Source organism: Caenorhabditis elegans, chromosome II (genome assembly GCF_000002985.6).
Source record: "Caenorhabditis elegans chromosome II".
Lineage (NCBI taxonomy): Eukaryota > Metazoa > Nematoda > Chromadorea > Rhabditida > Rhabditidae > Caenorhabditis > Caenorhabditis elegans.
The window spans coordinates 5,414,239-5,426,099 of record NC_003280.10 but is presented as its reverse complement, the minus strand read 5'-3'; the positions used below and the strand labels follow the sequence as shown (position 1 = coordinate 5,426,099).

Sequence of the window (11,861 nt, the reverse complement as noted above, 5' to 3'; positions counted from 1 at the left end):
CCTTCTAGATATTTATTTTATTTATTGCACCATACTAAATTCTAGATCATATTTTCTAAACCAGTCCTTGTGACTTTTTGGGCAGTGTGGGAAAATCAGGAGTTTTTCATCAGTCACTTGTTTTCCTGTTTTGATTTTTGCGTCAAATTATTTATGTCGCGATCCATATTTTTCCGAATTTACATGTTAGCCCCAGTCTTCCAACTTTTGTTTCCTTCTATCAAAATGCTCTTCCCGTCTTGGAATTTTTCGAAGTTTAGGGTATTTTTTATTGATTTCTGTTTCACTTCTAATCCTCCCACACTTCGCGATTTTTAAATATTTTTCTGGTAATGAACTCATGTTTTCATTTTTGTCAAAATTCAGATAAAATCAGACAAGATGCAGATCAAAGATGATCACGACGACGCAGGTTCTCAGTCGGAAGACAACGGAGTTCCAATTTACGATTCATTGGAAAGCTTGCTATTTGTAAGATTTTTTTTAAAGTTTCAATAATACGGTACTGGGTATTTTGTAAAATTCCAGCGGGTGTGCGCCTTTAAAGAGTACTGTAATTTCAAACTTTTGCTGCTGCGGATTTTTACTCGACTTTTCATTGTTTTTTTCCCTAAAAAAATTGTTTTCAATAAACTAAAACAATGAAAACACAAACATTTTCAAAAAATTGCGAGAAAACTATGAAAAGTCGATGAAAATTCCAAGCCACTATACTTCGAACCTACTGTACTCTTTAAAGGCGCACATCCGGTTGTATTTAACAAAAATTGTCGTATCGAGACCGGGTACCGCATCTTTCCACAAAAAATTCCCGTCTTCGTAATATAATTATTAATGAATTTAGATTCCAAGGTCAATGTCAAAAGAATTGAGTGAAACAGCATTGCGTACACAGTTTTTATTGGACAAATGGAGCAATAATCGAAGAAAAATTGTCAGACAAATGGAAGGAATTGCTGAGAAGGTATGTACTTTAATGCGAGATTTTAATCAAAATGAATTTTAAAATTTTTAATTTCAGCTGGATAATTGGGAGAAAGGATGTGCAATTTCAACAGCTGTCGGAAGTACCGTTGGTATTGCATCTGGAATTGCAGTTATTGGAGGACTTATCTTGATGCCACCAGTTGCAATTGCTGGTCTCATCGTTGGAACAGCTTCAGGAGTTTCCAATTTGGCGACAGGCATCACGAAATTTTTTCATACAAAAGGGCAGCACAAAGAAGTAGCTGCAATGATTGCAGAAGACGGTGTACTTTTTGAAGAACTTCTGAAATCAAGAGAAGAACTTATGGAAGCTGTTCGGAAAATTGTTGAAGATGAGGAATTCTTTAAACATTTCAAAAACGACGGGGACATTGAAAATAAGCTGAAAACTGTGTTCGGTGGATCAGTTACTGGAATAACTGGAATTGGAACTAGATTTGCAATTACTTCGATGGTAAGCTCTTTTTATTATTTTTTTCATCAATATTATTTATTTTCCAGGGTCGCCTCTCCTCTTCTCTTGTCAAAGGAGTTCTTCACAGTGTAGCTGTAATTGGAATCGTTCTAGACAGTGTCACATTGGCGTTGAGCGCCAAGGTACAACAATTAATTTGAAATTTTCAAAATAAAATATACAAATTTCAGACTCTTGGAGAAGGATCCGTGTCGGAACTTGGATCTTCTATTTTAGAAGCATCTTCCAAAATGGAAATGATGCGCCAAAAAGTGGTAAAACACTTTTTGAATGAAGACGTCTGGAAAGACGATGATGACGTCCTCTCCGATGTTGGTTCTATTGAAATGGTGCAGCCAGAATCTCCAAATCAGTCACTGATAATGGATCCACATCAACAAGAATCATCTGTACAACATTAATATCGGGATTTTGAATTTTTCTGGGTTTCACTACTGTTTTGTTGTTATTTTGCGAAAGTTTCATGCGAATAAATAAAATAAATTCGGCACTTCAAGTGTGGGCATTGTGAAAATAACGGAAACCCGAAAATGGTAAATATCGATTAAAATCCAGAAAGAATGCGAGCTACAGTATACTCTACAGTACTAATTTAAAGGCTCAGATGTTCAATATTCCAGGTGGTCTTGAAAAGACACCTCATTGCTCAGAATAAAAATCAAAAACGAATCCGTGTTTTTAAGGAATTATTTTTTATTGTACTGTAACTTGTCTTCATTTAAATTCTTGTTTTCTTATTAAATTATTCACTATTTCAAATTCTAAATTAACTGATTCAGAGACTTATCTACAAACTGCAAAGCGATATGTCAATCTATGAATCTTTGAAAAGCACGTTGATGGTAAGATTTTTATTCAAATTCATTTTTTATAATTTATATTTCTTGTTCAGAATGGCGAAGAAATGCCAAAGGAACTCCAGGTTAAAGCCTGGGGAGCTCAATGGCACCTCGATCGTTGGAGCTCAAACCGACAAGAGATCATGAACCGAATGGAGGAGATTGCTAAAGATGTAGGTCGATAAAACATAGTTTTTCTATTTATTTTCTAAATTTCAGCTTGACGGATTGGAGAAGGCTTCAGCCATCGCAACAACTGTCGGAAGTTCCGTTGATATTGCATCTGGACTTGCAGTTTTCGGAGGACTATTCTTCATGCCACCAGTTGCAATTGCTGGTCTCATCGTTGGAGCAGCTTCCGGCGTCTCAAATGTCGCAACTGGAGTGAACAAGAAGCTTGCTACCGATCATAAAATCAGAGAAATCAATCGAATGCTCGCGGAGGATGCGAAGTTTTTTGAGGAACTTCTTCATTCGAGAAATGATTTGTTGAACGAAGTGAGGAGATTTGTGGAGGACAAGCAATCGTCAAAGATTTTCAAAAACTTCGACGATGTCCAGTCTCATTTGAAAACACTTTTTGGTGTTTCTCTCGCCGGAATCACAGGATTCGGAATTAAAATGGCCGCATCTTCCATGGTAGAATAGTTGTTTTTTTGAAATTTAAATTTTTACCTTCGTTTTTAGGGCCATCTCACGAATGCACTTATGAAAGGAATGCTGCAGAGCGTTGCAGCCATCGGAATCGTTCTGGACGGTGTTACCCTGGCCATGAGCGCTAATGTAACCGCGAACAATGTTATCAAAATATAATATTAATTTCATTTCAGACGCTTAAAAACGGATCTTCCTCTGAATTGGCAGGAAAAATTCGTGAAGCTTCCGGCAAGATGGAAAGGATGCGACACAATGTTGTAACCAACTTCTTGAATTACGACGCCTGGAACAGCGATTAGTTTTCACTTTTCAAAGTTTCTTGATTTTTTTCTTGTTGATTTTCTTTTCTTTTTGTTGTTTTCTCGTTGTTATTTTTCTTGTTGTTGTTCTTATAAAATCTGACACTGAATTAAAATGTTCATTTTTTTGACAACATCATAGATTCAATGTAATTTCGACAAAAAAAATGGGACAGATTTACAGCTCGAGCTCACGGAGCATGTTCTTCACTCCATCAATCTTCTTGAGTAGATCTTTGACGACATCAGCATCGTTCGAAATTTGAGCAGTCTGAAAATAAAGCCAAATTAAAACTGAAAATCCCTTTAAATCATCAAATCTCACCACTCCAGAATTATTGTGCTGAAGAAGAGTCTCGCGGGAGTATGCATAGTGTGGCTGCTGACTGCGTGGCAAGTATTCACAGACACCTTTACGTTGAAGACGGTCAGCAAGAATCGCTGTAAAAATTATTATGAGGGGAATTTTCAAAAGAAAAAACGCACATTTTCCACAGAACAGATTGATCATGTTAATAGAGCCTTGAAATCCACAAGCCATGGCGTGAAGCGTCGAATTTTCCATTTGTCCCCATTTTTTAACAACCTCGCGAATATTATCAAATGATGGAATGGCGACTGGTGACCAGGTAAGACCATCTAGTCCACACAAGGAAACCTGAAAATAAATAGAAAAAATATGTTAAACATTTGAATGGAACTCTTACCCTTGTCGGCATCGACTGGAAAACTTTTGGCAATTGGAAGCATTTTGCCTTCTCATAATTGATAATTTTTCCAAAATCAACGAGATAAAGCTTGGTGGCTGAGATGCGTCGAACGCGTCGAACGGAACGGGGAGCATCACGGAAGACTCCATCGTAGCCAATTTCGAGCTCCGAATCGAATGGAACAATTTGAGCATACGCGTTCATTTTCTCGTGCATTGAATCATATTTTTCTTTCATTGACGAATCATTTATGCGGAGAAGAGTCAACGCGAAAAGATCTGGAGCCACTGATGAGGATGGAAGATAGTCGACAACTTCGACCTAAATTGAAAATTTAATATAAGCTGAAGGAAAAGTAAGAAACCTCGATATCCTTGTTGAGTGGAAGCCAGGATGATGATAGAAGAACTGGTCCGCTTTTCGATGGTGGAGATGATACAAGCTTCTGAACGGAATTGGAAGCCATTGGGAGAAGAGATCCTCCGACGTTCTTATGATCGGTAACCTTAAAATTACAGTTTTAATTTGAATTTATATATTCGCAACGCTCACCTTCAACGTGAAATTTTCGCCGATCAGATTTCCGTCGTTCAAATTCTTGCGAACTTCATCAGCATCTGCTACCGACATCATGTTCACAAATCTGAAGATTTTAAATGAATCGTTTCTAGAGTCTCACTATCTTACCCCAATTGAACTTGACCATCGTTGGATTGTCCAACAACACGGCAATAACTGACTTTTCCAAAGTTTTGGAAGACATGGAACAAGTTCCAATCATTCCAAGCTTTCGGAATATTGCGAATATGGAATCCGGCGTCTTTCAGATAATATGCGGTCGAGCTGGAAGCCATCTCTAAAAAATGTAATTCTGAAACTGAAAATATTCTTGCTTTAATTTTAAAAAAATGCTTGAAATGCAAAAAAAGCGAGCAAAAATGAAATCTCCCATTTTTCGCGCGTATTCCAGCGGTGTGCAATAGAGCGCACTTGTTTAAAAAAAACTACAGTACCCTTGAAATCATTATTTACAGGCACAGAATTTCGAAAAGATTCATTATTTCCCACGGAGAACGATTAAAATGATTAAAAATTGCTTTAAAAAATTTTGAAAGACAAATGGACGGAGAAAATTAAAAATTATTGAATAAAATAGCGAATTAATTAATGCTGTGAATTTGAGAATCATTAAGATGATATTTCGTTGCGAGACCAAGTTGTGTGGATTGAAGAAAGCAGGTGATCACCAAAATTTGAGATAGAGTCCTCCGACGTTTGCAATTGAGTACAAGATATCTGATTTTCCCTGAACTCGTTCAAAAATGCGTATAGTCCTTTCGCCGGAATTGTTTGTGTGCACATTGTACAATTTTCCATCTTTAATGTATCTCTCCTTTCTTACACAAGAAGTTCCATCTTTATTCTTCCAAATTGTTATCATTTTATTTCTATAAATGAAGGTTGATACAACAATTCCACCGGTTATCTCATGAGTTCCAAGTTTCAAACAGCCACTGTTAAACGTTTTACAAAAAACTTGATTGTGAGATTTCAGATAAGTACCATCGAAGTTGTATACGGTGTAAGCAGCAAGAGTTTTCAGACGATTTGGGAACGATACTCCACGGGTTTTGAGTGTTTCATTATACTTATTGATCTCGGAGAGCCGCCAAGCACCGCAGATTCCAGTTGCAATCGGAGTGTAACGCTGGAAATTAAAACAAATTTTTGATGGAATATATATTGATAGGGAGGAGTTTTAGGAAAGCTACTCCCGAATTGTAATCCAAAATGAGACTGATTTTTCACAAAATCTTTTGTTTAAAGCCTATGATTTTTTTAAATTATTATGTAGATATTTCCAACTGAGAATGCCTATTACGCAACATATTTAACGCTCAAAATATCTCGAAGAGAAATCCACAGTAATATGTAAATGACTACTGTAACCCCAAATCTTTCAGTTTAGTTCGAATTGAAAAAGTTACTGTAGGTTTCGCTACGAGATATTTGCGCAGAAAATATGTTGCGAAAATTAAAATCCATTTAGTTTCAGGAGTTTTTTGGTTCAAAGTAGCTCTACATTATTCAAATTGCACTGGAGTTCACTTCCAAATGTAAAAAATTGAGAGTTGGCAGGCATGTACGCCTGCCTGCCACCGATGCCATGGATGCCTTAAGTTCCTTCCAAAAATTTACCTGTAATTCCTTCTGTCTCTCCCTTTCGTCAATCTCGTCGAACTTCAGTTTGAGAAGTCTTATCTAGAAAAAAACATTTTCAACTAATTTTATCCCTACAAAAAACTATACCGTTGAATTTTGTTTCACTTCCGTTTCTTTCATCTCTTCGATTTCAGATCGTAATTGGCGAATTTCAGACAAAAGTTCTGATTTTTCAATTTCGTTGGGTTCACCCACGAGAGGTTCCAATGCCCCAAGTGGATCACTGTAACGAATTTCAGTGGTCTCTGATATTTGTTGATCCTTAACGGCTTCAGCGATTTTTTCAATAAGATCATCAACTTTTGCAGTAAATCCCACATTGTTTCCAATCCCGAATTCATCGGTGTTGGACACTTCACGAGATATAGTTTCCGATTTTTCAGATTCTTCAGTATCATCATTCTGAATAACTTCTTGGGAAGTGTTAACTCCCGCTTCATCAGAAGATTCTTCTTTTACAGATACTGCTTCTTCGTCAGAAGAAACATCTCCATTGATGCTAAGGATATCTAAAGCATCTTGAACTTCCTTCGACCTCTGTTCCATTTTCAATGCCATCTTTGCCACTTGAGATTCGCCATCTTCCTTCACAAATTCAAAACTCGAATCACTGGATGATCGGCTATGCGAAGACATTGGTTAAGGAGACGAAGAAGAATGAAATTGGTACCAAGTCTGAAAATAAGAATAGGTATATTATGTGAGCAAAGGAAAATCGCCAAAAAAACAAGATATATGCAAAATCTTCGAAAGTCAGTATGCTTCCACTTCAGCACCTTAATTTGAATATCCTTATTGATCTACTTTTCTCTGGGTTAACTATGGAAAAAATTATCGACTGACGAACAGTGGAGGTGCAATACTGATACACTGGCTGCAACAGGGTATCTCTGCTAATATCAATTAGGGCTCATGAACTTTTTGAATTGAATAATTGAATAATATTTCTTGAAAATCGGGTATGTCGATTTCAGTCATCTTCGATATGATTTGTTTCAAGAACTTTAAGGAAGTTTGCAGCCTTACCCAGTCTAGCCTAAGCCTAAGCCTAAGATGCTCGAAACAGTACAATCTTCAACGATTTTTTCGGATATTTTTTAGATGTCGTATAAAAAGCTAGGCGTGGAACCTAGAGTCCTATGCCACTACAGTGCACAATAGCAAGACAAATAACAAAACGAAAACCGAAGCACGTAAAGAAAATGTAGATCTTTCTTGTTCTAGGAGAGGTCACACCACCACACGGGGTGGGTGTTCTCACACAATCGATGCGTAGATGGCGGGACCAAGAGAACAGAGAACAGAATAAGAGCATCTGTTCGTTTTCTTTGTTTCTCTTCGTATCACACACTATTTGCTAAAGGTGGTTATTAGTTCCACGGTACCAGCCAGCCAACCCTCGAAAATTTGCGTGTGAGAGAGAGTGAACGAGAAAGATAGAGAAATGGCCAAGAAAGAAAATTGACGGATTAATTAGATTTATTAATATATATTGGAACATGAGAAGCGGTACAGTAATCTATAGAGAGGAGGCAATTAAAAAAAAAAAGTTAATAATAAATATTCTGGCTCTCCGATCCGTAGATGCTTCTTGGGTAAGCACGTGAGTCTCTCTGGTCAGGAATCTGAAAAAAATAAATAATTATTTTGGAACGAGAAACAGATTTAAAAAAAAAAGTAATATTCCAGCTTTCAGTTTGTACCTAACAATAACACAACTCTTGTTAATCTTCCAATTTGAAAAACCTCTAAAATGAAAGCTTTTTATCAATCACTTGTCAATCAGTTGTCACCCCCTCTGATTGGTCTAATGTTTTTAGAGGGAATTCAAATTGAGAGTTGGAAAACGAAGATATTCACAAACCTTCTTGAAGATTCTCTCGCAAATGACTCCATTTCTCTCCCAGATTTCTTTCATTTGTCCATCGACAACCGATCTCTCAACTCGAGAAATCACTTTTTTCTTATCATTTTCTTCTTGTGTTACAGTTAGAATCAACTTATTCTTCTCCACAGAATACAATTCTCCCAGGGAATTCGGAAAATTAAAATAATGGATTTCTTCTCTTGCACGTGGCTTCCAACTTCTTTCATGGTACGATTGAGTTTTCACTTGATGTTTGTTCACTTTAAAGTACAAACATTGATTCTTAATTATCAAAGCATGGAATTGAGATATATCTTGAGCTGCAAAGAATTCATCGAAATTGCTGATCTTGATTACTTTCCAAGTTCCACTGATTGTTCGTTGAATTGGATTCTCGTGGAGACTGAAGAATGACTCTTCTTCCTGAAAAACAAATGATAATAAAAATGTCTAGTGAAATAAGTTTTCCACAATTTTGAAAAGTTTTTAAAAAAGGCTTTTTTAAAAACGAGTTATTTCGATGTGATGTTACAATAATTTTAACTGAATTTTTATGCCAAAAAATGGATTTTTACAGTTTTGAAAATCATACAAAACTAAAAGGGATAATCGCCAAACACAATTGCTTTCACTTTTCAGAAGTTTTTGAGCTTATTTTTGAACATTTCCATTAAAAGGGGATAATTTTTAAAACAATCAGAAGTTATTCCATGCTTCTGAACTTTTACAGAATTTTTGTACAGAATTTTTTTCAGAATAGTTGGGTGAATAGTTGGTAGACGAGGGCTTTTAGAGAGGTTTTAATATTTTACTGAAAATCTGAAAGACGTATAAGATTCAAAATTGTTAGGTACTCACAAGTTTCGCAAAGATCCTTTCAATATCATATCTGCACTCTCTTTCAGAGCGATTCAAGCTTGAGCAGTCGGCTCGAATAGCTACGAGCTCTGTTGCCAGTTTCTCACTGCGTTTATCATCCTCAATAGCTCGAATTTCTTCTAGTTCCTGAAATTTTAATAATCAATAAGAATTTTTCAAGTTTTATCTAAATTTACCCCAAGTTCCGCCTGATTCTTCATCACTTTTTCCAAAGATTTCTTCATTTCGTCATTATCTTTCTTGAGTTGTTCCATCAAAGAGTATAAGTCTTTATTTTCCAAACGAAGAGATTTCAATTCATCTTGCAGATCCGATACAGTAGATACTTCTTCCAATTCCGGAGATTTTGGAGCATCACCCCTAGTCGGTTGAGTTTGAAACTTTGGAACAAGCTCGAATTCGGTATCGCTATTAGAATCCAATGACATGTTGACCCAGTAAGACTATTACCTGAAATTGTGTAAGTTAAAGAAAATCATTAGAAACATGTTTTAGGGAAGTTTTTAAGGGGAATTATGCAAATTTATTGAACAAAAAGAATTACAGAAATTAAGAAGAAGGAATGAGAAGAGACAGAGACAAGTCCACAATCTGGCATTCAATAGAAACATATAAGGCTCCTTCTCGAGGTCAACCAGTATGTCAGTATGTTTACTCGACACAAAGAATCTCGCTGTCTGCTATCTCCACAGAATCCATAATATTTCTCACTTTAAAGGGTCAATTAAGCGCCTTAGGGTTCACTCTCATCAATAGAATATGTGTAATCTGCGCGCATATCACATGTCAACCAAAAATTGAGTTGATATGATTTATAGGATTGATTTGTCATTTGTGGGTTATTTGGTTTATTGATGTACGTCTGCAGAGAGTTTTTGCACAAGCTTTTGAATACAGTAAAAATTTTTTTAACTTTTAAAAACTAGGAATGATGATAACTACTGGGATGAAAAACCAAACATGATATGCATATGTATGACACCACATATATAAATTAAAAAATAAATAAAAAGAGGAGAAAGACAATCAAATTAATGAATAGATAAAAATGACAGTCGGAGAAAACAATACAATTATTATGGCTGATAAAGATTGATAAACACTGACGACATGCGGAAATATTATGAATAAAACATGTTACATCAATTAAAAAATGATTTTTCATCACACAAAGTCGGGGTTAAAAAATCTATGTTTGGAGATTACATTCTTGTAAAATGACAATTATTTTTCCAACTTTGGTAGATTACATAGAATGACGCAAAAATTCCTGCCTGATATTCTGCCGGCCTTTGCCTTCTAGGGGCCTTCTGTGTGCCTGCAGACGTGCCTCCATTTTTATTTGTTACTTTTACAAAGAAAATAAATTGAAGTTTTTTTGGTTCAGTCATTGTCCAAAAGGTATGAACAGCAGGCAATTAACTACGCACGTTGGTAGGCAAGCAGTCTTGAAGTAGGTAAGTAGGCAGGCAGGCTTGAAGTAGGCGTGTAGGCATGTAGGCAAGTAAACATATACTGATTTTATATTTTGCTTTTATATACTCTCTGATTGATTCCAGAGAAAAAGGTTTTCAGTTGGACAACTTTTTTTGTATTTTAAAATCCAATTCCCGGACTGATCTGGGTGAAAAATTGTGGAATATTTCGGGTTACGGTAGCTTCCGATCGTGTCGAGACGGAAACGAAATTTTGTACCAAAAAATGCCAAATTCCGCGAACCAAGCAAGTAAAACATGCCTATAAAATTCTCCGCATCTGCAAATAAGTTTCAAATTTTAAATCGTCAATCGAGAAAGAAGAAATCAAAGGTTTATTGTCACGGTCAACTTGGTTGAAAATACGAATTAAAAATAACGGCGTTAAATGGAATAAAAATAGTAATATCATAAGTTGTTCAGTTAACACGCTTGTATACTCTCTTGCACCGAAAGTTCCCTCTGCTGTTGAAAACCACAAGATTTCCATTTTTGATGAGTCTCTCCACTTTCCAAACAATCGATCCGTCAGCAATCCTCTTGCAAATGGTGCTCATCATGTTTCCTTCTGCATGCGTTGAAACCGCATTGTCGTCCCTGGCAATTGGCTTATCAAACTCGAAAATTGTAGGAATCAGAGATTTTCCGAGCAAATCGGTGTGAACATGAAGTTGATTGCCGTTCATCTTGTAACAAGTAATTCCGTGCTCCCAGGCCATTTGGGTTATCTCCGGGAACTTTTCGAGAGTGAAATATTCTTGGAGATTTTCAGAGGATGCAAGTTTCCATTTCCCGATCATGGCAGTGAGGATTTGAATTGGAGCCTGAAAATTGAAAATTTTACATCAGCAAAATGAAAAAGTGAATCTATTCCCCAGCAATTAAAACTTGATCTCACCTCTTTCTTCTTCTTCTCATTCGAATTGATATTTACTTCTTTAACAGTATTTCCTTTCGTTGAAACATATTGAAAATTCTCCGAGTTGTCAGTATTTTCAATTTTCTCGAACTTCTCTTCTTCGACCATTTCGAAGCTCGAATCGTAATCGATATCATCAAGAACTGAAGCAGTTGACATTTTCAGTTGGACTGTGGAGAATATAGAAGAAATAGGCGCAGGGAAGCAATGTGGTCGTTGCAGAAGGAATGATCAACAAGGTGAACGGTAGAGAATACATCTGGAAATTAGAATATTTACCGGGTAGATCAATTCTTAAAGTTTTGTTTCTAATTTCGAGCTTCGAGTAGTTCTAAATTTAAAACGGTTTGAAAGTTAGTTTTTTTAAATAATAATTTTTGATACTTACTTTGAAAAAAATCCAGCAGACTTATTGAAGCGAAGAGTAGAATTAAAACCGTATTATTCAATCAGAAATCGACAGATATAAATCTAGATTTTTGATTCATTTTTCGGAAAAAAACTTTGTATACAGTACTTTAAAGGCGCACG

The 11,861-nt window shown here is 36.1% G+C and overlaps 6 protein-coding genes and 1 non-coding gene across 7 annotated transcripts; 2 read left to right on the top strand and 5 right to left on the bottom strand.

Moving 5' to 3' along the window:
- The first annotated feature begins 366 nt into the window (after nucleotides 1-366).
- On the top strand, nucleotides 367-1,959 carry F07F6.8 (Apolipoprotein L3-like). Its single transcript, NM_001393070.1, has 5 exons — nucleotides 367-471; nucleotides 845-964; nucleotides 1,022-1,441; nucleotides 1,489-1,584; nucleotides 1,633-1,959. Exons 1-5 carry the CDS (start codon nucleotides 382-384, stop codon nucleotides 1,861-1,863), a joined length of 957 nt encoding a protein of 318 aa, NP_001379858.1. The 5' UTR covers nucleotides 367-381; the 3' UTR covers nucleotides 1,864-1,959.
- Nucleotides 1,960-2,241: 282 nt separating this feature from the next.
- On the top strand, nucleotides 2,242-3,365 carry F07F6.7 (Apolipoprotein L, 1). Its single transcript, NM_170990.2, has 5 exons — nucleotides 2,242-2,304; nucleotides 2,355-2,474; nucleotides 2,521-2,940; nucleotides 2,989-3,084; nucleotides 3,132-3,365. Exons 1-5 carry the CDS (start codon nucleotides 2,269-2,271, stop codon nucleotides 3,255-3,257), a joined length of 798 nt encoding a protein of 265 aa, NP_740988.1. The 5' UTR covers nucleotides 2,242-2,268; the 3' UTR covers nucleotides 3,258-3,365.
- On the bottom strand, nucleotides 3,363-4,852 carry tofu-6 (Embryonic developmental protein tofu-6). The gene is made up of 7 exons (NM_001306578.5): nucleotides 4,655-4,852; nucleotides 4,520-4,610; nucleotides 4,332-4,472; nucleotides 3,965-4,288; nucleotides 3,744-3,915; nucleotides 3,583-3,698; nucleotides 3,363-3,528 (listed from the first exon to the last, which is right to left on the bottom strand). The coding sequence occupies exons 1-7, from the start codon at nucleotides 4,819-4,821 to the stop codon at nucleotides 3,436-3,438; spliced, it is 1,104 nt and encodes a 367-aa protein (NP_001293507.1). The 5' UTR covers nucleotides 4,822-4,852; the 3' UTR covers nucleotides 3,363-3,435.
- Nucleotides 4,853-5,006: 154 nt separating this feature from the next.
- Nucleotides 5,007-6,871, bottom strand: EEED8.15 (PHR domain-containing protein). The gene is made up of 3 exons (NM_062626.8): nucleotides 6,278-6,871; nucleotides 6,167-6,229; nucleotides 5,007-5,675 (listed from the first exon to the last, which is right to left on the bottom strand). The coding sequence occupies exons 1-3, from the start codon at nucleotides 6,824-6,826 to the stop codon at nucleotides 5,211-5,213; spliced, it is 1,077 nt and encodes a 358-aa protein (NP_495027.1). The 5' UTR covers nucleotides 6,827-6,871; the 3' UTR covers nucleotides 5,007-5,210.
- EEED8.19 lies at nucleotides 5,740-5,827 on the bottom strand. The gene has a single exon (NR_101687.1). It is a non-coding gene; the product is annotated as a small nucleolar RNA EEED8.19 (small nucleolar RNA).
- A 783-nt stretch (nucleotides 6,872-7,654) lies between the features above and the next one.
- EEED8.2 (lipocalin/fatty-acid binding family protein) lies at nucleotides 7,655-9,386 on the bottom strand. Its single transcript, NM_062625.6, has 4 exons — nucleotides 9,113-9,386; nucleotides 8,916-9,062; nucleotides 8,055-8,480; nucleotides 7,655-7,815 (listed from the first exon to the last, which is right to left on the bottom strand). Exons 1-4 carry the CDS (start codon nucleotides 9,362-9,364, stop codon nucleotides 7,741-7,743), a joined length of 900 nt encoding a protein of 299 aa, NP_495026.1. The 5' UTR covers nucleotides 9,365-9,386; the 3' UTR covers nucleotides 7,655-7,740.
- Nucleotides 9,387-10,729: 1,343 nt separating this feature from the next.
- On the bottom strand, nucleotides 10,730-11,824 carry EEED8.3 (lipocalin/fatty-acid binding family protein). Its single transcript, NM_062624.7, has 3 exons — nucleotides 11,719-11,824; nucleotides 11,310-11,589; nucleotides 10,730-11,235 (listed from the first exon to the last, which is right to left on the bottom strand). The coding sequence occupies exons 2-3, from the start codon at nucleotides 11,487-11,489 to the stop codon at nucleotides 10,831-10,833; spliced, it is 585 nt and encodes a 194-aa protein (NP_495025.1). The 5' UTR covers nucleotides 11,490-11,589; nucleotides 11,719-11,824; the 3' UTR covers nucleotides 10,730-10,830.
- Nucleotides 11,825-11,861: the final 37 nt, after the last annotated feature.

Excerpts from the sequence above, each read along its gene's own strand:
- EEED8.3 (NM_062624.7), bottom strand. The coding sequence starts at position 11,489 with ATGTCAACTGCTTCAGTTCTTGATGATATCGATTACGATTCGAGCTTC. Across the intron at positions 11,236-11,309 it reads ATGAGAAGAAGAAGAAAGAG|GCTCCAATTCAAATCCTCAC; the intron begins GTGAGATCAAGT and ends TTCAATTTTCAG.
- EEED8.2 (NM_062625.6), bottom strand. The coding sequence starts at position 9,364 with ATGTCATTGGATTCTAATAGCGATACCGAATTCGAGCTTGTTCCAAAG. Across the intron at positions 8,481-8,915 it reads AAAGGATCTTTGCGAAACTT|GAAGAAGAGTCATTCTTCAG; the intron begins GTGAGTACCTAA and ends TTTGTTTTTCAG. Across the intron at positions 7,816-8,054 it reads GCGAGAGAATCTTCAAGAAG|ATTCCTGACCAGAGAGACTC; the intron begins GTTTGTGAATAT and ends TATTTTTTTCAG.
- tofu-6 (NM_001306578.5), bottom strand. The coding sequence starts at position 4,821 with ATGGCTTCCAGCTCGACCGCATATTATCTGAAAGACGCCGGATTCCAT. Across the intron at positions 4,611-4,654 it reads GATGGTCAAGTTCAATTGGG|ATTTGTGAACATGATGTCGG; the intron begins GTAAGATAGTGA and ends TAAAATCTTCAG. Across the intron at positions 4,289-4,331 it reads CACTCAACAAGGATATCGAG|GTCGAAGTTGTCGACTATCT; the intron begins GTTTCTTACTTT and ends TTTTCAATTTAG.
- F07F6.7 (NM_170990.2), top strand. The coding sequence starts at position 2,269 with ATGTCAATCTATGAATCTTTGAAAAGCACGTTGATG. Across the intron at positions 2,305-2,354 it reads CTTTGAAAAGCACGTTGATG|AATGGCGAAGAAATGCCAAA; the intron begins GTAAGATTTTTA and ends TTTCTTGTTCAG. Across the intron at positions 3,085-3,131 it reads CCCTGGCCATGAGCGCTAAT|ACGCTTAAAAACGGATCTTC; the intron begins GTAACCGCGAAC and ends ATTTCATTTCAG.
- F07F6.8 (NM_001393070.1), top strand. The coding sequence starts at position 382 with ATGCAGATCAAAGATGATCACGACGACGCAGGTTCTCAGTCGGAAGAC. Across the intron at positions 1,442-1,488 it reads GATTTGCAATTACTTCGATG|GGTCGCCTCTCCTCTTCTCT; the intron begins GTAAGCTCTTTT and ends TTTATTTTCCAG. Across the intron at positions 1,585-1,632 it reads CATTGGCGTTGAGCGCCAAG|ACTCTTGGAGAAGGATCCGT; the intron begins GTACAACAATTA and ends TACAAATTTCAG.
- EEED8.15 (NM_062626.8), bottom strand. The coding sequence starts at position 6,826 with ATGTCTTCGCATAGCCGATCATCCAGTGATTCGAGTTTTGAATTTGTG. Across the intron at positions 6,230-6,277 it reads AAGTGAAACAAAATTCAACG|ATAAGACTTCTCAAACTGAA; the intron begins GTATAGTTTTTT and ends GTTTTTTTCTAG. Across the intron at positions 5,676-6,166 it reads AGAGACAGAAGGAATTACAG|CGTTACACTCCGATTGCAAC; the intron begins GTAAATTTTTGG and ends TTTAATTTCCAG.